Genomic DNA, 24663 nt, shown 5'->3' with positions numbered 1-24663 from the left:
TTTTCATTCGGTTTAGAAAGTTTGTAAACGGTTACTATCTTTCTCTTACTCTCTCCCTTCACTTTTTCGGTTCGGTTTTGATCACTATCTGTTCGGGTAACTCTTTGGTTTGGTTTTCAAAATCGGTTAAAACCAGAGTGGACACCTCTTGACTTTATATACACGTAGAATTGTTTTCTTGACAAGCTTATCTTAAGAGCCTAAAGACAAAGAGAAAGAGAAAGGGAGAGAGAGTAAGAGAAAGATAGTAACCAAGCATGAAGAGTTTGTTGATTTGTGTTGTGTTGTTAAAGCTTGTCTGGTTTGGCCATGGCCAATCTGGAGGTGATCATCATCCTCTTGCTCCAGCTTTCTTTGTCTTTGGAGATTCCTTAGTTGACAGTGGAAACAACAATTACATTCCAACTCTCGCACGAGCTAATTATTTCCCTTATGGAATTGATTTTGGCTTCCCCACTGGCCGTTTCTGCAATGGCCGTACAGTTGTTGATTATGGAGGTACAGTAGTTGTTAAAGACTGACTAAAAGATCTTTCGATGAAATTGGTTTCACATTTTCTAACTCATTTCTCACATTTTTTCTTGTAAAGTAGCAACATACCTCGGCTTGCCATTGGTGCCACCATACTTATCTCCGTTATCCATTGGGCAAAATTCCTTAAGAGGAGTTAACTATGCATCTGCTGCAGCTGGGATTTTAGATGAAACCGGACAACATTATGTGAGGATCAAGAAACTAAAACTCTTATAACATAAAAGAACTTAAATTTTTCTCTTTTTTTCTGACTTACCTATGTTTTTTCAGGGAGCAAGAACTACATTTAATGGACAGATATCGCAGTTTGAGGCTACAATAGAGTTACATCTCCAGCGTTTCTTTCAAAACCCTGCAGATCTGAGAAAGTATCTTGCGAAATCGATAATTGGGATCAATATAGGAAGCAATGATTATATCAACAACTACCTTATGCCTGAGAGATACTCCACCAGCCAAACCTACAGTGGAGAAGACTATGCAGATCTCCTGATCAAGACTCTGTCAGCTCAAATATCAGTTAATCAATGATCTTTTTTTATAACTCTCCCAACATCTCATAATACATTATCCACAGTAGTGATCCAGATTTTCATCTCATACTCAGAAAGTGTTAACTGTGATCTTTTACAAACATTTTGGCAGAGACTATACAACTTAGGTGCAAGAAAAATGGTGTTAGCTGGGTCAGGACCATTAGGTTGCATACCAAGTCAGCTATCTATGGTAAGTGGCAACAAAAACAGCGGGTGTGTGACAAAGATCAACGATATGGTTTCCATGTTCAACATCCGTCTGAAAGATCTAGCAAATACTCTCAACACAACTCTTCCAGGATCTTTCTTTGTCTATCAAAACGTCTATGATCTGTTTCATGATATGGTTGGGAACCCCTCTAGATATGGTAAATGACCTCAATCTCTACTTATTTCATAGGGGCTTTACTCTAATTCTATATATCGGTACTGAGTTTTAGTTCTCCTTTCTGCAGGTCTTGTAGTATCAAACGAAGCGTGCTGCGGTAACGGGAGATATGGAGGAGCCTTAACATGCCTTCCGTTGCAGCAACCATGCTTGGATAGGCATCAATATGTCTTTTGGGATGCATTTCATCCAACAGAAACTGCCAACAAAATCATAGCTCACAATACCTTTAGCAAGTCTGCAAACTACTCCTACCCTATCAGTGTCTATGAATTGGCTAAACTGTAGAGAAATGTGTCTCAATGCTAGATTACCTCCTCATTTCAAGATTTCCTCGGTTCTCTAGTTTCTAGTTAGAAGACATTAAGTATGGGATTTGTATGTAACAATTTCCCAAATCTTTAAGATCATATCTATATTTCGATTTTATAAGTTAAACCTTTCTCTTACTCGAGTGTTAGCCAACACGACATTCTTGAACTAGCAGTCATCATTTGTAAAGGAAAGCTTAAATTTACGGTGTAGAAAAAGGAAAATTCATTCAGCATAGAAAACTAAAATAAAGCATATATATATTTCACGCGGACGAGACAGGGATATAGATAAAGTTTTCATATCCAGTGAATGCTAATTTACAGAAAGCTAGAAACAAGTTTATCTTACAGTATTTCTCCCCGACATTGTTAATCATTGGTGAAGGCGTGAAGCATATCATTGCTGACGAGGTCTTCATCAACACTGACGCACAAAACGCTCTTCGATTTCATATCTCTGACATGTTTTGCTATGCAGCCAAATTGTAAATTTTCAAGAATGATGTGAGACAGACGATTACTTTATGGTTCAGTGGACAGATGCATCAAATCTTGGCTCATAAAAGCACACTTGGCTGTTGCATGACTGAAGAGCACAACCGGAAATCCAAGACCAAATCTTCTTATCCACATTGTATAGAAGACCTTTTCCTTGATTCCAGGACGTAAAGCAGATCAAATTATCTTGACCAAAACACTCAAACCTCTCAGCCGAAAGTCTCAGAAGCGCTCGGAAGTATTTTGGTGGCATTCTACTTATCTCTACCCAAGAAACCTTTGTGTGATCAAGCTCCCATATCCTCATGCTTTGGAGGGTACTGTAGAGGCCAATCCTTCCTACGAGAAACAATCTCTTCTGAGTTCCAGCAACTAAGTAACCATCCAATAAAGATCTTGGGAATTTTGCTGGAATGTGTTCCCATTGCCCTGTATCAAGCCGATACATCATTAAACCAAGAGGCGAAAGAGTTTCTAGATATAATCGGGAATCACAGTAAGCCATTTTTGAAGAGCATAAGTTCACTGCAGGCATTATTTGATGTAAGGACCATTTGTCAGTTTTGGAATCATAAACTTCGGTAGGAAGTGACTTATCACCGTAAATATCATTTGTGGCTATAACTTTGAATGATTTGTCTGACCGATCTACGACCATAACCAATTGCCTTTGTTGGTTATAGTGCATACTCGGTAGAGTCCTCCAAGTCTGCATCAGAGGATTGCATACTAAAGTTCTGAAAGTTAGACCATCAAGACCAGAAAAGCAGACGAGACCACCTGAAGAACCAACCAACCAAAAAGCCCATGGAGGCAAAAACGTGAACGGAACTTTGTACCAAGTCTTCAACGGCAAGCTAAAAACCGAACATTGTGGAATCTGCGGAGAGTTCTTCCAAAAAGTGAGAAGACAAGGCCCATGAGATGACACATTTGNCTGCCCTGTATCAAGCCGATACATCATCAAACCAAGAGGCGAAAGAGTTTCTAGATATAATCGGGAATCACAGTAAGCCATTTTGGAAGAGCATAAGTTCACTGCAGGCATTATTTGATGTAAGGACCATTTGTCAGTTTTGGAATCATAAACTTCGGTAGGAAGTGACTTATCACCGTAAATATCATTTGTGGCTATAACTTTGAATGATTTGTCTGACCGATCTACGACCATAACCAATTGCCTTTGTTGGTTATAGTGCATACTCGGTAGAGTCCTCCAAGTCTGCATCAGAGGATTGCATACTAAAGTTCTGAAAGTTAGACCATCAAGACCAGAAAAGCAGACGAGACCACCTGAAGAACCAACCAACCAAAAAGCCCATGGAGGCAAAAACGTGAACGGAACTTTGTACCAAGTCTTCAACGGCAAGCTAAAAACCGAACATTGTGGAATCTGCGGAGAGTTCTTCCAAAAAGTGAGAAGACAAGGCCCATGAGATGACACATTTGAGTGAAACTTGAGAAAACTATTATCCTGAAGAATCGAGTTCCATTTCTTACAAACGGACCTGATCCGAAATATCATAAACGGTGGAAGCCTAGCTAAAATCTCGTTGAGCAAATCCTCTGGAAGCATTGCCCATATACCATCCTCCATCTGCACATCAGCAACAACTTGTTTACCAAATGAAGCCACTGTCTCTTCCTCAAAACCACGAGGTTTCGTCTTCACCACTTTCTGCCTAGAAGGACTCGTGTTTCTCGACCCAACTCTACCTAAAGGGCTAGTGTTTCTTGATCCAGAACTCCTCAATGGTGATGCTTGCTTCGATGAAGTACTCTCTTCATCACCATTCTTCGTAGACGCAGATAAAGCCAGAGACTTTACAGAATCTGATGACTTCTCTACACTACCCATCAACAATCCCCAAAATCCTAAACGCTCCATTCAAACTCAAATCCAAACCATTAGCTATACAAGATGAATCAGATTCCCAAAAAAAAAAGATCACTTGATCATCTCTGCATCATCAGATCCTCGAGGAGAAGAACAGAGAAGTGCCCACAAAGGAACTCAAAGACTGAGGGAGAAATCGATCGGAAGCTACGCAATCAGCTAGCCTGGAGTTGGAGCAAAGATTCTAACTTTGAAATCAGTAATTAAGTAATTTACCTCAAAACCATACTATTATGCAACAAGCTTCGTCCTTTTGGGAATCCGATGACATAAATATGTAAATTTGACAGCTGGGTTTTGTCTCGAGAGCAACGCGGAGAGAGAGAGAGAGAGACCTAATACAACATTTTTCTCTGTAGCTCTTCAGTTCCGAGGAAGGAAACAAATCGGGCTTGTCACTTCTCAAACTAAAGTTAAGGGGTTGATTTGTAAATATTAAAACTATAGAGGTGGAGAATATCAAATTCGGAGAGATAGTAATCAGGTGTGAGATACTGTACGTGAATCCCAGCTAACATCCAACCACTGTTCGACACGTACGAAGAAAATCATTTTTTGTTGTCTGAATTTCATTTTCCAATATAATAATTGAGTAATAAATCCAATTGATGATATTTTGTTGACCAAAAAAAAAAGAAAAATTCAATTGATGATATTTATACAAAAACCAAATATTTATATTCTATACTACATTTTTATTATACTTTAGATTGTAATTGGCTTCCACTTTTTTATTTTGCCAACAACTAATTGGGTTTCCACTAAAAATTTGTATGAACTGGTCAAATTATATTAAACAAAAAAATGATGCCAAAATGTTAAAAAAAAGAAAAGAAAACAATTTCATTTATTTTATTTTCAACTAATTGGACTCCATAAATTCCTCAAGCCTTTTTGCTTTGTAAAAAGAATTTGGGCCGTATTAGAGGCCTTAATGACTTAATCTGATATTTCTGGGTCGGGTAAGATATTCCGATTCGGGTTGAATTTAGGGTAGATATTTTTTAATTTAATTTAATGTTTGACAATGTGAGAACAGAGGACCCAAAAAAAGAACAGAGACAGAGAGGCAAGGGTTTTTAAGAGAGGGTTTAAGGCGGCTTGGTCGTGTAATCTTACTCACCATTTGTTTTTTTATTTTCTTCCGTTTATGAAACTCACCCCAATTTGCCTGTATATGCCTATAGCTCATGCGATCGAATTTATTTTCAATCTCGTGTTGTGGGTTTACTCATCTTTTAAGCACGATTGATGTCCAGTGCCCAAACCCCAGTGTTCTTGGCAAATCATACTAAGGTATTCGATCATTTGATTCCATTGCGTAAACCCTTGATTTCTTCTCCAAACCCTGTTTCCCAATCCTTCCCTATGTGGAGAAACATTGCTAAACAAGCAATTTTGAGGTCAGCTGCTAGATCAAACGTCCGTTCCCAAACTCTTGGCGGCTCTCTTCTCTCGAAAGATTTGAGCTTTCGTTGTTCGGTGTTCGGTTCCACCATCTCGGGATCACCATGTCACGAAATGGGTGTTCGTCGTTTAAGTGGTGGGATCACGAGGCGAGAGGGTTTTTTCAAGAACGAGAGGTGTCTTAATGGGACTTTGGCTAGAGGGTACGCGAGTGTAGCTGAAGAGGTTTTATCAACAGATGTTGAGGAAGAGCCTGAGGTGGATGAGTTGTTGAAGGAAATGAAGAAGGAGAAGAAGAGAGAGAGTCATCGTTCGTGGCGGATGAAGAAGCAAGAACATCTTGGAATGGGTCGTACCAAGTTTCAGAATTTATGGAGAAGACAAGTTAAGATCGAGACTGAAGAATGGGAAAGAGCTGCTGCTGAGTATAGGGAGCTTTTGACGGATATGTGTGAGCAAAAGCTTGCGCCTAATCTTCCTTATGTGAAGTCGTTGTTTTTGGGTTGGTTTGAACCGTTAAGGGATGCAATTGCTAAAGAACAGGAATTGTATAGATTAGGGAAGAGTAAAGCTACTTATGCACATTACCTTGATCAGTTGCCTGCCGACATGATAACTGTTATCACAATGCATAAGTTGATGGGGCATTTGATGACTGGTGGTGATAACGGTTGTGTTAAGGTTGTTCAAGCTGCGTGTACAGTTGGCGATGCCATTGAACAAGAGGTTTGGCATCTTGATTTTCTCTGGTTACTACTTTGTTTATTTCAGATCATCTGCCAGTAATCTTCTTGGTTTGCCAATAATAGGTTGTAGTGGGTAGTTTGATCTCCATAAGCTGTTTTCCCTCATAAGCGAACTTAAACTTTATAAGGTTGAGGCCTGAACTTAGAGCAAAAGTTTTTGCTTTAATATTGGCAACAGGTGTTCACTATTTGTTAATGGAACTCCTTCATTCAGCATGTAACATTTATAATCAAGCATAAAACTCCATTATATGGAGGTCTGCCGTATTATTTTCTCTTGCACTAGTCTATAGGTTTCCTTACTTGTCTATGATTGTTCTGTTTTTGGTGTTTTAGATGGCTTGTATTCTAATGGTATTTTTCTCTTTCTGTGAATTGATAGATAAGAATATGCACATTCCTGGATAAGACCAGGAAGAAAAAAGGGGATGACAATGAGGAGAGTGGGGAAGTTGAAAATGGAACTGCAATGAAGGAGCAAGATAAGTTAAGAAAGAAGGTCAATGACTTGATAAAGAAACAGAAGTTGTCAGCAGTTAGAAAGATATTGCAGTCACATGACTATACAAAACCATGGATCGCAGATGTTAGGGCTAAGGTGTGTATATGCTTAGCTGAGAATTTTGTTGGAGAGGTAAAGAAAGTTTATGTTGGCTACATAAGTTGCTAACATTTTGATATTTGCTACTTCATACTCCAGGTCGGAAGTCGTCTAATAGAGTTATTGGTAAGAACAGCTTATATACAGTCTCCAGCTAATCAACAGGATAATGATATCTCTGATGTTCGACCTGCATTTGTGCATACCTTCAAGACAGTAGCGAAAGAAAGCACGTAAGGAAATTCGGTCTATGATTTTTAAGTAGGCTTATCTTCTTGTCCTGAATCTCATAGGCTTATATCCTTGCCTTTCTTGTACAACAGAAAATCTGGGAGAAAATATGGTGTAATCGAGTGTGACCCTTTGGTCCGCAAAGGCTTGGAAAAAAGTGTAGGTGACCTATTCACATTTGGTTTATTATCAGAAAAATTAACCCAAACTCAACAAAAGTATTAGTGAACTTCTTTCGGAATTTGGAAAATTTATGCTCACTTTGTTGAATGTTTCATCTAATGAGGGTTTGACTTGGGTGGCACCTGTACATAAGACTGAGTATATATGGGATATAACTGAGACATATATATCTCTATATTGTAGGAAGTGTGAATCCCGCTTTTTTTTTTTGTCGTGCAGGGGAGATATGCAGTGATGCCATACATGCCAATGCTGGTTCCCCCTCTCAAATGGTCAGGGTAAATGAGCTTTCTTTGCTGTGTACTTACACCAACTGCCGAAATAATTGCATTGCATGGTATTGTAAACATATATTCTAAAATGAATATTTCAGTATGATAAGAGTTAATGTACATCATTTGTGACCAAGGCTAGTTACTCGGACAAGATAGAATCTTAAAGCTGTTCTATCTAAGTTTGAGAAAAAGAATATTTAGACTTGTATGGCTTCGAGAACTGTGAACATACCTTCATCTTGGAAGACTTTAATTTTGGTGAAAGTTTTGTAAGTCATTTCACTTTCATCTGTGTTATTTCGCAGATACGACAAAGGTGCTTACTTGTTCTTAGCATCTTATATAATGAAAACTCATGGAGCTAAGCAACAACGAGAGGCACTTAAGAGCGCACCTAAAGGACAACTACAACCAGTCTTTGAGGTAAGAGATTACTGTTTCTTCACGTGCGTTATGTGGAAATCAGTTACAGTTTTAATTTCTGTAAATATCGTATGGACATCTGTTAGGCCCTGGATACGCTTGGAAGTACTAAATGGAGAGTAAATAAGCGAGTCTTAACGGTTGTAGATAGGATATGGAGCAGTGGCGGATGTGCTGCTGATCTGGTGGATCGCAGCGATGTAAGTTACTTTATGTGTTACTTTGATCTTATAATGATTACTGTTTTACATTTGTACAGACATGTTTTCATCACGAGGCCTCTTTAATTCTTTCATTTCAAACTGCAGGTTCCTTTACCAGAAAAGCCTGATACTGAAGATGAGGGCATTATTAAGAAATGGAGGTGGGAAGTCAAAGCTGCTAAAAAGGTGAACAGCGAGAGACATTCTCAGCGCTGTGACACAGAACTCAAGCTTTCGGTGAGCTTTATCTCCCCTTGTTATCAAAGGAGTGCTTGAGAGTTCTGGTTGTAAGTGTTTAAATATGATGCAGGTGGCAAGGAAAATGAAAGATGAGGAAGGTTTTTACTATCCCCACAATATTGACTTCCGAGGACGTGCATATCCCATGCCCCCGCACTTAAATCATCTCGGCTCTGATTTGTGTCGGGGTGTTTTGGAGTTTTCGGAGGGAAGGCCTCTTGGAATTTCAGGCTTACGCTGGCTGAAGATACACTTAGCAAACTTGTATGCTGGTGGTGTAGATAAGTTATCACTTGATGGACGGCTAGCTTTCACCGAAAATCACTTGGATGACATATTTGATTCGGCAGACAGACCACTTGAAGGAAACAGATGGTGGCTGCAGGCTGAAGACCCATTTCAGTGCTTGGCTGTGTGTATAAATCTGACTGAAGCTCTGAGAAGCCCATCCCCGGAGACAGTTCTGTCACATATTCCTATACATCAGGTACTTTCCGGCAGAATTTGCCACTTTGACATCTCCACTTAATTTGTAAGGCTTGAATATTTAATGACTTTACGCTGTAGTAACTCATTCAATCTGTGAATGCCTTCAAATGAACTTCCTTCCTTCACTTTGGTTCTGGCCAGGATGGTTCCTGCAATGGTCTACAGCATTATGCCGCTCTCGGGAGAGACACAGTAATTCTCTTGTTTTTAACTTTCAATGGTTTTTTTCCTCTTCTAGCTGCTTGTCATCTTTCTTTTCTGATTATGGTTTTACATAATGATTATCAGTTAGGAGCAGAAGCTGTTAATCTAGTGGCAGGTGAGAAGCCGGCAGATGTTTATTCCGGAATAGCTACCAGGTAAGCACTGCATCTACTATTTACAGGTAACTTAACTTTAATCGAGAAAATATATGTGCATTCAAAACTTCCTTTGCATATGCGCTGCAGGGTTCTTGATATTATGCGCCGAGATGCAGACAGAGATCCTGAAGCTTTTCCAGATGCATTGCGTGCAAAAAAATNTCACTTTGACATCTCCACTTTGAATTTGTAAGGCTTGAATATTTAATGACTTTACGCTGTAGTAACTCGTTCAATCTGTGAATGCCTTCAAATGAACTTCCTTCCTTCACTTTGGTTCNAGTTTGTTGGTTATTGTTTTTGTTTTGTAGGTTATTGTCAGGCGACAAAGGACAGCTTTTCCTCCAAATTNGTCATACTTTACATCCTTAAAACCCATTGTTAACTCACACAAAATGATTTAATGAACTGTTCTAATGTATATTTAGTATTGGTGTGCGAGCAAGTTGCCTGATATTTGTTTTTTTTTGGGTACATTGTATACTCAGTCACATGTAACTGGTCTGTTATTACCACTTGACTCTTGTTCAAAATGTGTAGGTGGATCGTAAACTTGTAAAGCAGACGGTTATGACATCAGTCTATGGTGTCACCTATATTGGCGCTCGGGATCAAATAAAGAGAAGGTTGAAGGAACGCAGTGATTTTGGTGATGAAAAAGAAATTTTTGGGGCGGCTTGCTATGCGGCAAAGGTATATTAGCAACAGATAAAAACACTGACACTAGAAAAGCTTAACTTGGCAATTTCATTCATCTGATCTTCAAAGAACGTGTGCTTAACAAAATGATATCACTACTTTCTAGTTCACATGTACTTTGGGAACTTATCAAAAGAAAAAATGCTATGAGAAATAATCGTTTTGTTTTGTCGTGTTTCGGGCAGGTGACTTTAGCTGCTATAGATGAGATGTTTGAAGCTGCACGCGCCATCATGCGTTGGTTTGGTGAATGTGCGAAGGTGTGTGGACATTTCTTTTCCATGTCGATTTAATTTGCTTCTGGAGTTCTAGTGATTCTTGATGGAAAAAATTGTTTCTATGAGCAGATTATTGCTACAGAAAATGAAACAGTTCGATGGACAACACCATTGGGTCTTCCTGTTGTACAACCTTACCACCAAATGGGAACAAAACTCGTAAGTATTCCTAGAATTTGTTAGAGTGGATAACACTGTCACTAACACCATTACTCGTCTGTTGCATTTAGATGTGTGACTATCTTCACTTTTTTTTAAATGAATGCAGGTAAAGACATCCCTCCAGACCCTATCGCTTCAGCGTGAGACTGATAAGGTCTGCTTCAGCTTTACCTTGGTTTTGCTTATAAACAAAAGATAGGAAAGGAAACAGAGGCCTATAAAAGAAGTTTGTTGGTTATTGTTTTTGTTTTGTAGGTTATTGTCAGGCGACAAAGGACAGCTTTTCCTCCAAATTTTATTCACTCCCTTGACGGGTCTCATATGATGATGACTGCAGTTGCCTGCAAAAGAGCAGGCGTATGTTTTGCAGGTTCTGTCCTTCTTTCACAACTTAAATCTTTCTCTAAAACCTTGGTCTAGTGTCAGTTAACTCATCGCTTGTAAAAAAAAATTCTAACAGGAGTTCATGACTCGTTTTGGACACATGCGTGCGACGTGGATAAATTAAACAGAATACTAAGGGAAAAGTTTGTTGAGCTGTATTCGCAACCGATACTAGAGAATGTAAGCTTCATCTGTGTCTCTATGTTCAATTGGTTACGTATGCAGAAGACTGATCATGAACTAGCGTTGTCTTTTTTTCATCATTTTAACAGTTACTGGAGAGCTTTGAGCAATCGTTTCCTCATTTAGAGTTTCCTNATTCCTAGAATTTGTTAGAGTGGATAACACTGTCACTAACACCATTACTCGTCTGTTGCATTTAGATGTGTGACTATCTTCACTTTTTTTTAAATGAATGCAGGTAAAGACATCCCTCCAGACCCTATCGCTTCAGCGTGAGACTGATAAGGTCTGCTTCAGCTTTACCTTGGTTTTGCTTATAAACAAAAGATAGGAAAGGAAACAGAGGCCTATAAAAGAAGTTTGTTGGTTATTGTTTTTGTTTTGTAGGTTATTGTCAGGCGACAAAGGACAGCTTTTCCTCCAAATTTTATTCACTCCCTTGACGGGTCTCATATGATGATGACTGCAGTTGCCTGCAAAAGAGCAGGCGTATGTTTTGCAGGTTCTGTCCTTCTTTCACAACTTAAATCTTTCTCTAAAACCTTGGTCTAGTGTCAGTTAACTCATCGCTTGTAAAAAAAAATTCTAACAGGAGTTCATGACTCGTTTTGGACACATGCGTGCGACGTGGATAAATTAAACAGAATACTAAGGGAAAAGTTTGTTGAGCTGTATTCGCAACCGATACTAGAGAATGTAAGCTTCATCTGTGTCTCTATGTTCAATTGGTTACGTATGCAGAAGACTGATCATGAACTAGCGTTGTCTTTTTTTCATCATTTTAACAGTTACTGGAGAGCTTTGAGCAATCGTTTCCTCATTTAGAGTTTCCTCCTCTGCCGGAACGAGGAGATTTGGATTTAAAAGTGGTGTTAGATTCACCTTATTTCTTCAACTGATAAAGAAATCGATGGCTTCCACAAGATTTTCAGACATAGCTCTCAAGAAATAAGAATGAGAGATTGATTCAGAACATAGTATCACACCCCAAGGCTTGAGCCTTTATAGGTGGTAGAAGGAGGAGAAGAAAGAACAAGGCTTTTTGCAAGGACCAGAGCAAAAGAAAAGTTTCTGCGATAGTTTACAAGTTTGCAGACAGAGAGAAAGAGTCAAAACAAAGTTTTTTTTGACTTTGACTTGTTTTCCACTGTGCTCCTGATGCTTGAGAGCTTGATGAAATCTCCTGAGATAGAGTAGTAGAATGGTTTCTGAATCTGATCTGAGAGAAATTCCGGTTTGAGAGAACCGGAATTGGCTAAGATCTATTTGATGTTGTGTTGTAAACCAGTCGGTATTCTTATGGTACATTGTAGAATAACAAGAACTGTACCAAAAGCTTGTACTGGTATACACACATTATACGAGATTAGAGTACCTGAGAAATTGAATTGGAAGTAGTCATTTTATCATAGAATAATATGTAGTATATTCATATATATATGTATATCATACGTGCGTTTGTTCCTTAAATCTATCTTATAAATTCCAAAATTGAGCACAAAATAGTACCATCTCAAACCGGAATTTGTTAATATAAATTTCTGAAATTTATATTAACAAACCGGAAGCTTGTACGATTGTTTTACAAATTGCAGACGTTAATTGAGTTTTTTACTGATTAGATAAATAATTAGTTTAATGCTTCTCTAATTACTTTCCAGACGTTGACAAAAAAAAATGCTTTCCAGAGAAAATAGGCGATAATGATAGATAATATTTAGAAATCAATATGTATTTATTTAATTTTTGTTTGGTTATAAATATATTTAGCATCTACCTTAAATGTTGTTCAGAGGAGAAAATGAATTTTATTAAACATCATCTTTAACAGTAAACAGTTTCAGAAAAAAAAGAAAAAAAAAAACAAATAAGAAATAAGAGGAACGAGGAGGAAGCTCGTCGTCAATCAAAGAAATTTCTAAGCGAATCTTTTTGCCGGATCGACGAACTAAACCCTAGAATGGTTTCGTGATTCGTGGTGTGCTCTTCTTCTTTTGGTATTTTCTCATTTTGATTCTGGGTAATTTCATGAGATTCAGTCTCTTGTTATGTTCGATTCGGGTCTCTAATTTTGTTGAAATTTTTTTAATCAGGAGGGACAGTTTCGCATTTGGGGATCTATTCTCGTTGAACGTGATGAAGTCCGGGAGTGCGGCGAAATTGATTGTAGAGGCGCTTCTTCAGCGTTTCCTTCCACTCGCAAGACGACGAATCGAGACAGCTCAGGCTCAGGTTCGTCTCCTTTTTTAATAAGCATTTTTTTTTCACACATTCGAATTCATATGTTGCCAGGTCGTCGTTTATTTTTTCAGTGCGTTAAAGAGTTTGTATCTGCATATTGGGTAGTTTCATTTTCAATAGTTGAAACTTAGTTTTTTTGAGTAGGGGTTTAATGGAAGTAGTTGCTGTACTGACTGCAACTTACAGACCAGTATACTTGTTATTTTGTACAAGTTACACTAGTCTTTTGGTAGTGATATGGTTCTTGGTGTGATGTTTGCAGGATGGACAGTACCTTCGTCCATCAGATCCTGCTTATGAGCAGGTGCTGGATTCCCTGGCTATGATTGCGCGTCATACACCTGTTCCTCTTTTAGAAGCTCTACTTAGATGGAGGGAAAGGTCGGTTAATTTTTATGCTCTCCCTTTTTAACAATCTGATGGTATATGACTCTTGTGTCAATATAAAATACGTCTGAAAGATCTGTCTCGCATTGTTTCTGCACCTTGCATTATTTTAGCTTTGAGTCATTGATCTTCTATGTTCCAGTGTTGCTTTTGGAATCTTTTGGTGCATTATCATTATTCTTATGTGGACCTCACTTTTTCTTTATATAGGTGAAGTTATTGACTAGATGTTATCTACGATTGGGAGAAGCCAGTTCTTTACATCATTACTGATATTGTGTTTGTTTGTGGATTTATATGTGCCTTGCAGTGAATCACCTAAAGGTGCAAATGATGCATCAACTTTCCAGAGGAAGGTATTGTCTTTTGACTCTTCAGAGGAACAAATCCTTGGGTTTTTAGTAACTATGTATATACTAGATCTAACTAACCAGACTGTTATACTCTTACTTCTCTGTTTTTTAGTAATCTTACCTTTAAGAACACTAATATTAATGGCTTATTTAATCAATTCTCGAAATTGGTTTTCATTTTTCTAATATATGGTTTCACATTACTGGAATCAGTTGGCTGTTGAGTGCATCTTCTGCTCAGCTTGTATTCGCTTTGTGGAGTGTTGCCCGCAGGAAGGGCTCACCGGTTTGTTAGTCTCTCTACTTAGTTTCCTTCCAACAAATTGTGTTCACCGCCTTTCTAAAATAAGAACTTTTTTCGTGAATTGCAGAGAAGCTGTGGTCTGGACTTGAGAACTTTGTTTTTGATTGGCTAATCAACGCTGACAGGTAGTGATCTCTGAATCTGGGGAGGTTAAATTTTATATGATTCACTAAACAGTATGCTTTTATTGGCATGTCTTTTTCGAGTTGTAGAGAACTAAATTGCTTAAGTTCTGGGTGCTCTTCCATCACAGGGTTGTTAGCCAAGTGGAATACCCATCGCTGGTCGATTTGAGGGGTCTCCTTCTTGACTTGGTTGCTCAACTCCTAGGTGCACTATCCCGTATTAGGTAATTCATCTTTAATGGTTAGTTGTTATCAATCCCCAAAGCATGCTAAAGTATATATACATGAAAATGTGGACTTACATTCACAAGTTTAGTTGGCAGAAAAGAACTTGTAAAAGTGATGATCTAATTTGAGCTGCAACCTCAACCACTCTAATCCATTTACTATTTAATTTTCCAACAGATTTAGCTCTGTCACGGAGCGGTTTTTCATGGAACTCAATACTCGCCGGATTGATACAAGTGTTGCAAGAAGTGAAACTCTCAGCATCATTAATGGGATGCGATACTTGAAGCTTGGGGTATGTCTCGGATATCTTAAAAAATACAGGCTTCAGACAGTGAACATGACATTACATTTTATTACCAGGTTAAGAGTGAGGGTGGACTGAATGCGTCTGCCTCTTTTGTAGCAAAAGCAAACCCTCTTATCCGTGATATACACAAACGTAAAAGTGAGCTTTATCATGCACTTTGCAATATGCTTTCTAACATTTTGGCTCCACTTTCCGATGGTGGCAAAAGCCAGTGGCCTCCTTCAGTTGCAGAGCCTGCACTGACACTCTGGTATGAGGCTGTTGGACGCATTAGAGTGCAGCTAATCCAGTGGATGGATAAACAGAGTAAACATCTTGGTGTACGTCAATCTGATTTAATATCACTTTTGCATGTCTTCCTTGTAATTTCAGTCCTTAACATGTATAACTGTGTGAATAGGTTGGCTATCCACTTGTGAGTCTTCTTCTCTGTCTCGGTGACCCCCTTATATTTCATCATAATTTAAGCTCCCACATGGAACAACTGTATAAGCTTCTGAGAGTAAGTTTGTGTGTATCAAAAATTTTAGATTTAAGTAAGAATGCATATAAGCAATCGTCACGTTCCACACCCTGATGTGNATATCTTAAAAAATACAGGCTTCAGACAGTGAACATGACATTACATTTTATTACCAGGTTAAGAGTGAGGGTGGACTGAATGCGTCTGCCTCTTTTGTAGCAAAAGCAAACCCTCTTATCCGTGATATACACAAACGTAAAAGTGAGCTTTATCATGCACTTTGCAATATGCTTTCTAACATTCTGGCTCCACTTTCCGATGGTGGCAAAAGCCAGTGGCCTCCTTCAGTTGCAGAGCCTGCACTGACACTCTGGTATGAGGCTGTTGGACGCATTAGAGTGCAGCTAATCCAGTGGATGGATAAACAGAGTAAACATCTTGGTGTACGTCAATCTGATTTAATATCACTTTTGCATGTCTTCCTTGTAATTTCAGTCCTTAACATGTATAACTGTGTGAATAGGTTGGCTATCCACTTGTGAGTCTTCTTCTCTGTCTCGGTGACCCCCTTATATTTCATCATAATTTAAGCTCCCACATGGAACAACTGTATAAGCTTCTGAGAGTAAGTTTGTGTGTATCAAAAATTTTAGATTTAAGTAAGAATGCATATAAGCAATCGTCACGTTCCACACCCTGATGTGCTGTTGCAACTACAGCTGCTTCTTTTTTTTTTAAGTATCTTAAGCACCTGTGCTTAGATTGTTCTTTTCAAGCCTATTCTCGGTAATTAGTATCTATATATTTATTGGTTTCACTCATATGGAGCATTCTGCGTCTTATATGCAGGATAAGAACCATCGCTACATGGCTCTTGATTGTCTTCACCGGGTGTTGAGGTTCTATTTGAGTGTCTATGCTTCCTCCCAGCCACCAAATCGTATATGGGATTACTTGGATAGTGTGACATCACAATTGCTAACAGTTCTGAGAAAAGGAATGCTCACTCAGGATGTCCAACAAGATAAACTCGTTGAGTTCTGTGTGACCATAGCTGAGCATAACCTTGACTTCGCTATGAATCACATGTTACTAGAACTGTTGAAGCAAGATAGTCCAAGCGAAGCAAAAATTATTGGTCTTCGTGCTTTACTTGCCCTTGTTATGTCACCTTCAAGCCAGTATGTTGGGTTGGAGATATTTAAGGGTAACCTGTTAACCTGAATTAGGTCATTAGTAGGTCTCAGTAAGCTTTTACTTTCACTCGCTTAATTTTTCATAGTGTTCACTTAACAGGTCATGGAATTGGCCATTACATACCAAAGGTGAAAGCAGCAATTGAGTCAATTTTAAGATCATGTCACAGGACATATAGTCAAGCTCTTCTAACATCATCGAGGACTACGATAGGTAAATTTAGTTTTACACGAAAAGCTTAGTCTGATTTACATTGTTTTGTGAGGAGGTTAAACAATCTCTGTATGTTTTGTGTATTTTATTGTAATACTGTTTCTGATTTTCGACCTAGGATCCTCTGGCTAATACTTTCTCCTGAAAACATTCTTAGCTAACCTTCATGTTATATGCAGATGCTGTGAATAAAGAAAAGTCTCAAGGTTCTCTCTTCCAGTCAGTGCTGAAGTGCATACCTTATCTGATTGAGGAAGTTGGCCGGAGTGATAAGATCACGGAAATAATACCTCAGCATGGTATAAGTATTGATCCTGGAGTTCGAGTGGAAGCAGTGCAAGTTCTGAACCGGATTGTTAGATACCTTCCTCATCGCCGTTTTGCAGTCATGAGAGGGATGGCAAACTTCATCTTAAAGCTTCCTGATGAGTTCCCACTCCTCATTCAAGCATCACTAGGACGCCTTTTGGAACTCATGCGTTTCTGGAGGGCTTGTTTAGTAGATGATAGACAAGATACTGATGCTGAAGAAGAAAAGAAAACAGCAAAGGCAAATGATCGATTCAAGAAATTATCTTTTCACCAAGCAGCAGATGCAATTGAGTTTCGCGCTGCTGATATTGATGCTGTTGGGCTAATTTTTCTTAGTTCAGTCGACAGCCAGATTCGGCACACTGCCCTAGAATTGTTGCGATGTGTACGTGCATTGAGAAATGATATTCGGGATCTCATGATTCAAGAGCACCCAGACCATATTATGAAATTTGAAGCTGAACCGATATACATGATCGATGTCTTGGAAGAACATGGGGTAAGTACCTTCTGTGTATATTTCACTGTTTCAGAGGCTCTTACATTTTTGGCGTTTTGGTTGGTTATGGTTTAGAACCATCTGCTTAATAGAAATTTTAAGATTTGGATCCTCTTTTTCTTTCACATGATAGGATGATATTGTTCAAAATTGCTATTGGGATTCTGCCCGTCCTTTTGATTTAAGACGAGATTCCGATGCCATTCCCTCTGATGTGACTCTTCAATCCATAATCTTTGAGAGCCTTGATAAAAACAAATGGGGTCGATGTCTCAGCGAGCTTGTTAAATATGCTGCTGAGCTCTGCCCACGCTCTGTTCAAGAAGCCAAGTAAGTGTATTTCTTAGCTGTATTATCTTCCATGTGTTTGCTCCAAGTGTATTTTCCTAACTACATCATCCGTGTATGTTTTCTTGAGTCTTCTCTGACCGTCAACACTGTCCTACCAGTCTATAAGGATTAGAAAAGTAGGCTTTATGGATCAACAAGCCGTTTAACGTGCAGATAGAATTTCACTTTACTCTGGGAATTTTAAAATCTAATTATATAGCATATTAGCATTAGTGCTTTTCGAACAGAAAAAGTTTGTTTCATTTTATTGACATACCTCTTTTGTTATTCTTAATGACATTAAGGAAACTGAAGTGCCCTTTTCATTTCCAGGTCTGAAATTATGCATCGCCTTGCCCATATTACACCTGTTGAGTTAGGTGGAAAGGCAAGCCAGTCACAAGATACAGATAACAAACTGGATCAGTGGCTTCTGTATGCTATGTTTGTGTGTTCGTGTCCACCTGATGGCAAAGATGCGGGTAGCATTGCATCAACCAGAGACATGTACCACCTTATTTTTCCTTATCTTAGATTTGGGTCAGAAATCCACAATGTAAGTTTTTTTTTTTTGCGTGTATCTGCATTGTAGTTTGAAGTTGGTAGTTTAGTCAGCATTTTAAACATAATTGTCTTGTTAGGTTAATGTAGTTTTGGTTGAATCTTTTCTCCTAGATAAGTATTTAAACAATATTTACTTTATACTTCCTCGCATGTAGCATGCTGCAACTATGGCTCTCGGGCGCTCGCATTTGGAAGCATGTGAAATTATGTTCAGTGAGCTTGCATCTTTCATGGAAGAGATTTCATCCGAGACAGAGACGAAGCCAAAGTGGAAGGTATATACTTGAGCTAGTTGTAAAATCATGTAGAGTACTTTCTTTCAGAATTATACCTGGAAGTCCTACACCATTCACTATGCAACTGCCGGACTGCCTAGATTTACGGTGGTACTAATTATCACTTTAGAAAGATGAGAAAACTTCCTTTTCAATTCACAAAAAAGTAGCTAAGCAAAAGAATAAAACGTGAGAACAAGTAAGAATCTCATGAATGAAAAGTTAGTATTTGTACCCTCTATCTGGCTTTATTGAGCTTCATTTTGAATCGTTAGAGTTGAGGGAACGAAAGTATCCAGTATTTTCTCACGTAAGAGCTGCTACGGATGTCAAACTACTAACCAAATTCTGCCGATTTCTCCTTGAATAAGAAATTAATGACCGTTTGGACTTTACCGTTTTGTTACATTGATTTTCAGCTGTATGATTAATATTGAGACTTGACACTAAAAGGATGTGTTCCTATGATATGAATGCAGATCCAAAAAGGAGGTCGAAGAGAGGACCTCCGTGTTCATGTTTCCAATATATATCGAACAGTGTCTGAGAATGTCTGGCCTGGAATGCTTGCTCGTAAACCAGTTTTTCGCCTCCATTATCTGCGATTCATTGAAGATTCGACACGACAGATATCATTGGCACCTCATGAAAGCTTTCAGGACATGCAGCCTCTGCGCTATGCACTTGCGTCTGTTTTAAGATTCCTTGCCCCTGAATTTGTTGAATCAAAATCAGAGAAATTTGATGTTAGAAGTAGGAAACGTCTATTCGATCTGCTTCTTTCCTGGTCTGATGATACAGGAAGTACATGGGGACAGGATGGTGTTAGTGATTATCGCCGTGAAGTAGAGCGCTATAAGACCTCGCAGCATAACCGGTCAAAAGATTCTGTAGACAAGATTTCTTTTGACAAGGAACTGAATGAGCAAATTGAAGCCATCCAGTGGGCCTCATTGAATGCAATGGCTTCCCTTCTATATGGACCGTGTTTTGATGACAATGCGAGAAAAATGAGTGGCCGTGTGATATCTTGGATAAATAGTTTGTTCATTGAGCCTGCTCCCAGGGTCCCTTTTGGTTACTCGCCTGCTGATCCAAGAACTCCATCTTACTCCAAATACACGGGAGACGGTGGACGAGGGACAACAGGCCGTGATAGGCATAGAGGTGGTCATCAACGTGTTGCGTTGGCAAAATTGGCTCTGAAGAATCTTCTACTTACAAACTTGGATCTCTTCCCTGCCTGCATTGATCAGGTAAAATTCTCTCTGACTGAACGCATGAAAGTTTTGTTTAATTATACTGTCATCGTAGTAATTACTAGATCAAATGTTAGATATATCTTGACCAATATGACAGCTTATCCATGCAATGATGGTTTCCATATCAGATAGATTAATTTTATTATCTCCGGTTTAAGGTCTGAATCTCTTGATAAGCTTTCTTCAGTTCTATGCTGTGTGACGTCGTCCTTAATTAGACTCTTCTAAACTGTATGACCTAATTCATCTGTGCTTTTCCCAGTGTTACTACTCTGATGCGGCTATAGCTGATGGGTACTTCAGTGTGTTGGCTGAGGTTTACATGCGACAAGAAATACCTAAATGTGAAATCCAGAGGCTCTTGAGTCTAATTCTCTACAAGGTAGTGGATCCATCTAGACAAATTCGCGATGATGCTCTCCAAATGCTTGAGACACTTTCTATGCGTGAGTGGGCTGAGGATGGTATAGAAGGATCCGGAGGCTATAGAGCAGCAGTTGTAGGTAATCTTCCGGATTCATATCAACAGTTCCAGTACAAGCTCTCCTGCAAACTCGCCAAGGATCATCCCGAGTTAAGCCAGCTGCTTTGTGAAGAAATTATGCAGCGTCAGCTTGATGCTGTTGATATAATTGCTCAGCACCAGGTCTTGACCTGTATGGCTCCATGGATTGAGAACCTTAATTTCTGGAAACTCAAGGATTCGGGTTGGAGTGAAAGATTACTTAAAAGTCTTTACTATGTCACATGGCGACATGGGGATCAATTCCCTGATGAAATTGAAAAACTTTGGAGTACCATTGCTAGTAAGCCCAGAAACATCAGCCCTGTATTGGATTTCTTGATCACAAAGGGCATTGAGGACTGTGATTCAAATGCATCTGCTGAAATAACTGGTGCATTTGCTACATATTTTTCTGTTGCTAAACGTGTAAGTTTGTACCTAGCACGGATATGTCCTCAGCGTACTATTGATCACCTGGTTTACCAACTGTCTCAGCGGATGCTGGAAGACAGTATCGAACCCATTGGTTATAGTGCAAACCGGGGTGATTCCAATGGTAACTTTGTGCTGGAGTTCTCTCAGGGACCTGCCACAGCACCTCAAGTTGCTTCAGTTGCAGACAACCAACCACATATGTCACCACTTCTTGTCCGAGGTTCCCTTGATGGCCCCCTTAGGAATACAAGTGGAAGCCTAAGCTGGAGAACAGCAGGCATGACTGGGCGAAGTGCTTCTGGGCCTTTAAGTCCAATGCCTCCTGAGTTGAATATTGTTCCTGTAGCTACTGGTCGTTCTGGTCAGCTCCTGCCATCGTTGGTGAATGCATCAGGACCTTTAATGGGAGTTCGTAGCTCTACAGGAAGTTTGAGAAGTCGCCATGTCTCACGTGATAGTGGAGATTACCTCATTGATACACCAAATTCTGGAGAAGATGTGTTGCATTCTGGGATCGCAATGCATGGTGTCAATGCAAAGGAACTTCAATCAGCCTTGCAGGGACATCAACAGCACTCACTCACTCATGCCGATATAGCTCTGATTCTTCTTGCAGAAATCGCATATGAGAATGATGAAGATTTTAGGGAACATCTGCCTTTGCTCTTCCACGTCACTTTTGTTTCTATGGATAGCTCTGAAGACATTGTGCTAGAGCATTGTCAACATTTGCTTGTGAATTTGTTGTACTCACTAGCGGGTCGGCATCTGGAGCTATATGAGGTGGAAAACAGCGATGGAGAGAACAAACAACAGGTTGTGAGTTTAATTAAGTATGTTCAATCAAAACGAGGAAGCATGATGTGGGAGAATGAAGATCCAACAGTTGTGAGAACAGATCTTCCTAGTGCCGCTCTTTTGTCTGCACTTGTTCAGAGTATGGTTGATGCTATATTCTTCCAAGGAGATCTTCGAGAAACTTGGGGAACTGAAGCTCTCAAATGGGCTATGGAGTGCACGTCAAGACATCTAGCATGTCGGTCACACCAAATATACCGTGCGCTGCGGCCAAGTGTGACAAGTGATGCTTGTGTCTCCCTTCTACGCTGTCTTCATCGATGTCTTAGCAATCCCATTCCTCCAGTTTTGGGTTTTATTATGGAAATCCTTCTGACGCTACAGGTCATGGTAGAGAACATGGAGCCAGAGAAAGTCATACTCTACCCACAGCTCTTCTGGGGCTGTGTGGCCATGATGCACACAGACTTCGTCCATGTCTATTGCCAGGTGCTTGAGCTCTTCTCCCGTATTATTGACCGTCTATCATTTCGTGACAAAACAACTGAAAATGTGCTCCTGTCGAGTATGCCTCGGGATGAATTCAACACTAATGATTTGGGGGAATTCCAAAGGACAGAATCTAGAGGGTACGAGATGCCGCCGTCAAGTGGAACTCTTCCAAAGTTCGAAGGTGTACAACCTCTTGTCCTCAAAGGACTGATGTCTACTGTTAGCCACGAGTTCTCCATTGAGGTGCTATCAAGGATTACAGTGCCTTCATGTGACTCTATATTTGGCGATGCTGAGACAAGACTCCTTATGCATATCACAGGTCTACTTCCTTGGCTTTGCTTGCAGCTGAGTCAAGACCAAGTCATGGTTTCTGCGTTACCACTCCAGCAGCAGTATCAAAAGGCATGTTCTGTGGCAACTAATATTGCTGTCTGGTGTCGGGCAAAATCACTCGATGAGTTGGCTACTGTTTTTGTTGCTTATGCTCGTGGCGAAATTAAAAGAGTTGAGAATCTCCTTGCATGTGTCTCTCCTCTGCTCTGCAACAAATGGTTCCCGAAACACTCAGCTTTAGCTTTCGGTCACTTGTTAAGACTGCTAAAAAAAGGACCAGTGGATTACCAACGAGTCATATTACTGATGCTCAAGGCATTGCTCCAACACACTCCCATGGATGCTTCTCAGAGTCCCCACATGTACACAATCGTTTCGCAGCTAGTCGAAAGCACTCTGTGTTGGGAGGCATTGAGTGTTCTTGAAGCCCTTCTTCAGAGCTGCAGCCCGGTACAAGGGGGTACTGGTGGATCCCACCCTCAGGATTCCTGTTACTCTGAAAACGGGACTGATGAGAAAACGCTTGTACCTCAGACTTCATTTAAAGCCCGGAGCGGACCTCTTCAGTACGCAATGATGGCTGCAACAATGTCGCAAGCTTTCCCTCTAGGTGCAGCTGCGGCAGAGTCAGGGATACCTCCGAGAGATGTGGCTTTGCAGAACACGAGGCTAATGTTGGGTCGGGTTCTTGATAATTGCGCTCTAGGAAGAAGAGATTATAGGAGACTGGTGCCTTTTGTCACAACAATCGCAAACATGTAACTTTTGCAGTAAAGTTTTGCAATTTTTTTTTGGTTATCTGTATTCTTTTCAGAAGTTTTAAAGAAGCAATGTGTTCGAGTGTGAATAGTTTGGTGTCATAGCAACTAACTTGTATGTTCGCGGTTAGTAGATTCCAGTGTATTCAAGACGTTTAAAAACGAAACTTTTATTTGTTACTTTTATAATTGGTGTTTTTTTCTAGGAAACAAATTAAAGAACTAATAGGTAGTGAAGGTGAAGCCAACAAAAAATTGAAAACTGTAAATTGGAATAGCCCGTTCCATCAGAATAATGTAGAAGTAAATTTCCTCGATTTTGTGATCACTACTTTTCACATTAATGGGTTTTGTTTACTAGAGTCGAAAAGTTTAACTTAACCATCAAACATAATTAATACTCTCTACGTAGTCCGAATGTGTGCGGATTCTTCAAGCTTAGTCCTAGTAAAACTATTCATGTCGGGATTGTAAATTTACCAACAAAAAAAATGAGTCAAACTTTGAGAAAAAAAAAAAATAATAATAATAATAATTAATCGACGAGAGTGAAAAAAGAAAAATAAATTATGGGTATCAAAGCCCCTTTCAACTGATCTCTCCTACAACAACCTAACACTGTCAACGTAATCCGAAAAAACATATGCTTCTTTATGATGAAACTATATTGTGCGGATACTTGAATACCAATCTTTCTAAAACTTTTCTTGTCGGGATTGTAATGGAAGATATAATACGCATTGCTATAGTGCGTTGGTGCTAAAATAATCTCACCCGTATGAGTAGCGCCTCTCACGTATAAATAGTCGAATAATCTTTTCCAAGGTTCAATACTGAAAGTTATCTTCTTCAACCATTCATGTTTTCCACCTTCCTGATTCATAACCCACACATCATATGTATACAATGAAGTATTAGTGGGTATGGCTACTTTCCCCTCGTAGTTTATCAAAAAGAGATAATATATACTTGATTCAATCTCTTTATTAATCTCTTCAGGTAAACTAGTAAAAATATCCAAACTGTCACCAGGCCTCAGAGCAAACCTCATTAACCTCATATGCGACATCTCTGCCCCTGTTCTAGCAACATAATACACAACACCATTTATGCACACACCGTTAGACCAAGGACGGTGAGGAACGCTACAATTTATCATTTGCCATGATTTCTTTACATCAGCTGATGATTCAGCTCCCAATGTAAACGTCAACACTTGATGTTCCGATGATGGTTCTTCAAG

General features: G+C 39.4%; 4 protein-coding genes and 1 pseudogene across 9 annotated transcripts in view; 3 read left to right on the top strand and 2 right to left on the bottom strand.

The window, feature by feature from the left end:
* On the top strand, nucleotides 129-1898 carry LOC104769814 (GDSL esterase/lipase 7-like). The gene is made up of 5 exons (XM_010494112.2): nucleotides 129-498; nucleotides 593-720; nucleotides 805-1053; nucleotides 1180-1438; nucleotides 1526-1898. Exons 1-5 carry the CDS (start codon nucleotides 258-260, stop codon nucleotides 1744-1746), a joined length of 1098 nt encoding a protein of 365 aa, XP_010492414.1. The 5' UTR covers nucleotides 129-257; the 3' UTR covers nucleotides 1747-1898.
* On the bottom strand, nucleotides 2006-4553 carry LOC104769815 (F-box/kelch-repeat protein At5g15710-like). Of its 3 annotated transcripts, none has more exons than XM_019242553.1 (2): nucleotides 3208-4553; nucleotides 2006-2694 (listed from the first exon to the last, which is right to left on the bottom strand). In XM_019242553.1, exons 1-2 carry the CDS (start codon nucleotides 4156-4158, stop codon nucleotides 2302-2304), a joined length of 1344 nt encoding a protein of 447 aa, XP_019098098.1. In that variant the 5' UTR covers nucleotides 4159-4553; the 3' UTR covers nucleotides 2006-2301. The 3 variants fall into 3 exon arrangements, with proteins under 3 accessions (XP_019098098.1, XP_019098099.1, XP_010492415.1); XM_019242554.1 differs by having other exon boundaries at nucleotides 2006-2726; nucleotides 3240-4553; XM_010494113.2 differs by having other exon boundaries at nucleotides 2006-3050; nucleotides 3564-4553.
* On the top strand, nucleotides 5212-12503 carry LOC104769813 (annotated as a pseudogene).
* Nucleotides 12848-23600, top strand: LOC104769812 (protein furry homolog). 4 transcript variants are annotated; one of them, XM_010494107.2, is made up of 18 exons: nucleotides 12848-13011; nucleotides 13127-13265; nucleotides 13537-13655; nucleotides 13972-14017; nucleotides 14228-14300; nucleotides 14386-14443; nucleotides 14572-14667; nucleotides 14849-14966; nucleotides 15035-15301; nucleotides 15382-15483; nucleotides 16294-16651; nucleotides 16741-16854; nucleotides 17034-17665; nucleotides 17799-17995; nucleotides 18329-18551; nucleotides 18715-18834; nucleotides 19314-20090; nucleotides 20359-23600. In XM_010494107.2, exons 2-18 carry the CDS (start codon nucleotides 13170-13172, stop codon nucleotides 23422-23424), a joined length of 6462 nt encoding a protein of 2153 aa, XP_010492409.1. In that variant the 5' UTR covers nucleotides 12848-13011; nucleotides 13127-13169; the 3' UTR covers nucleotides 23425-23600. The 4 variants fall into 4 exon arrangements, with proteins under 4 accessions (XP_010492409.1, XP_010492408.1, XP_010492411.1 ...); XM_010494106.2 differs by having other exon boundaries at nucleotides 12848-13030; XM_010494109.2 differs by lacking the exons at nucleotides 12848-13011; nucleotides 13127-13265; nucleotides 13537-13655; nucleotides 13972-14017 and having other exon boundaries at nucleotides 14228-14304.
* The window catches only part of LOC104772273 (putative F-box protein At5g15660), a 2034-nt gene continuing 1379 nt past the window's right edge, over nucleotides 24009-24663 (bottom strand). Inside the window, exons 2-3 of the mRNA XM_019241812.1 lie at nucleotides 24108-24598; nucleotides 24009-24022 (exon numbers count right to left, since the gene is read on the bottom strand). Coding sequence (XP_019097357.1) covers nucleotides 24009-24022; nucleotides 24108-24598 — 505 coding nt within the window. The remainder of the gene's footprint in view (nucleotides 24023-24107; nucleotides 24599-24663) is intronic.

This window comes from Camelina sativa, chromosome 20 (genome assembly GCF_000633955.1).
Source record: "Camelina sativa cultivar DH55 chromosome 20, Cs, whole genome shotgun sequence".
In the NCBI taxonomy this organism is placed as follows: domain Eukaryota; kingdom Viridiplantae; phylum Streptophyta; class Magnoliopsida; order Brassicales; family Brassicaceae; genus Camelina; species Camelina sativa.
The sequence above is the reverse complement of the archived record's forward strand: the minus strand, read 5'-3'. Positions and strand labels throughout refer to the sequence as shown.

What these genes read in the sequence shown, in the direction of transcription:
- LOC104769814 (XM_010494112.2), top strand. Translation starts at nt 258, where the DNA reads ATGAAGAGTTTGTTGATTTGTGTTGTGTTGTTAAAGCTTGTCTGGTTT. An exon ending in TACAGTTGTTGATTATGGAG is followed by an intron (nt 499 to 592) that starts GTACAGTAGTTG and finishes CTTGTAAAGTAG; the next exon opens with CAACATACCTCGGCTTGCCA. An exon ending in TGGGAACCCCTCTAGATATG is followed by an intron (nt 1,439 to 1,525) that starts GTAAATGACCTC and finishes TCCTTTCTGCAG; the next exon opens with GTCTTGTAGTATCAAACGAA.
- LOC104769815 (XM_019242553.1), bottom strand. Translation starts at nt 4,158, where the DNA reads ATGGAGCGTTTAGGATTTTGGGGATTGTTGATGGGTAGTGTAGAGAAG.
- LOC104769812 (XM_010494107.2), top strand. Translation starts at nt 13,170, where the DNA reads ATGAAGTCCGGGAGTGCGGCGAAATTGATTGTAGAGGCGCTTCTTCAG. An exon ending in TCGAGACAGCTCAGGCTCAG is followed by an intron (nt 13,266 to 13,536) that starts GTTCGTCTCCTT and finishes TGATGTTTGCAG; the next exon opens with GATGGACAGTACCTTCGTCC. An exon ending in ATCATCGAGGACTACGATAG is followed by an intron (nt 16,855 to 17,033) that starts GTAAATTTAGTT and finishes TGTTATATGCAG; the next exon opens with ATGCTGTGAATAAAGAAAAG.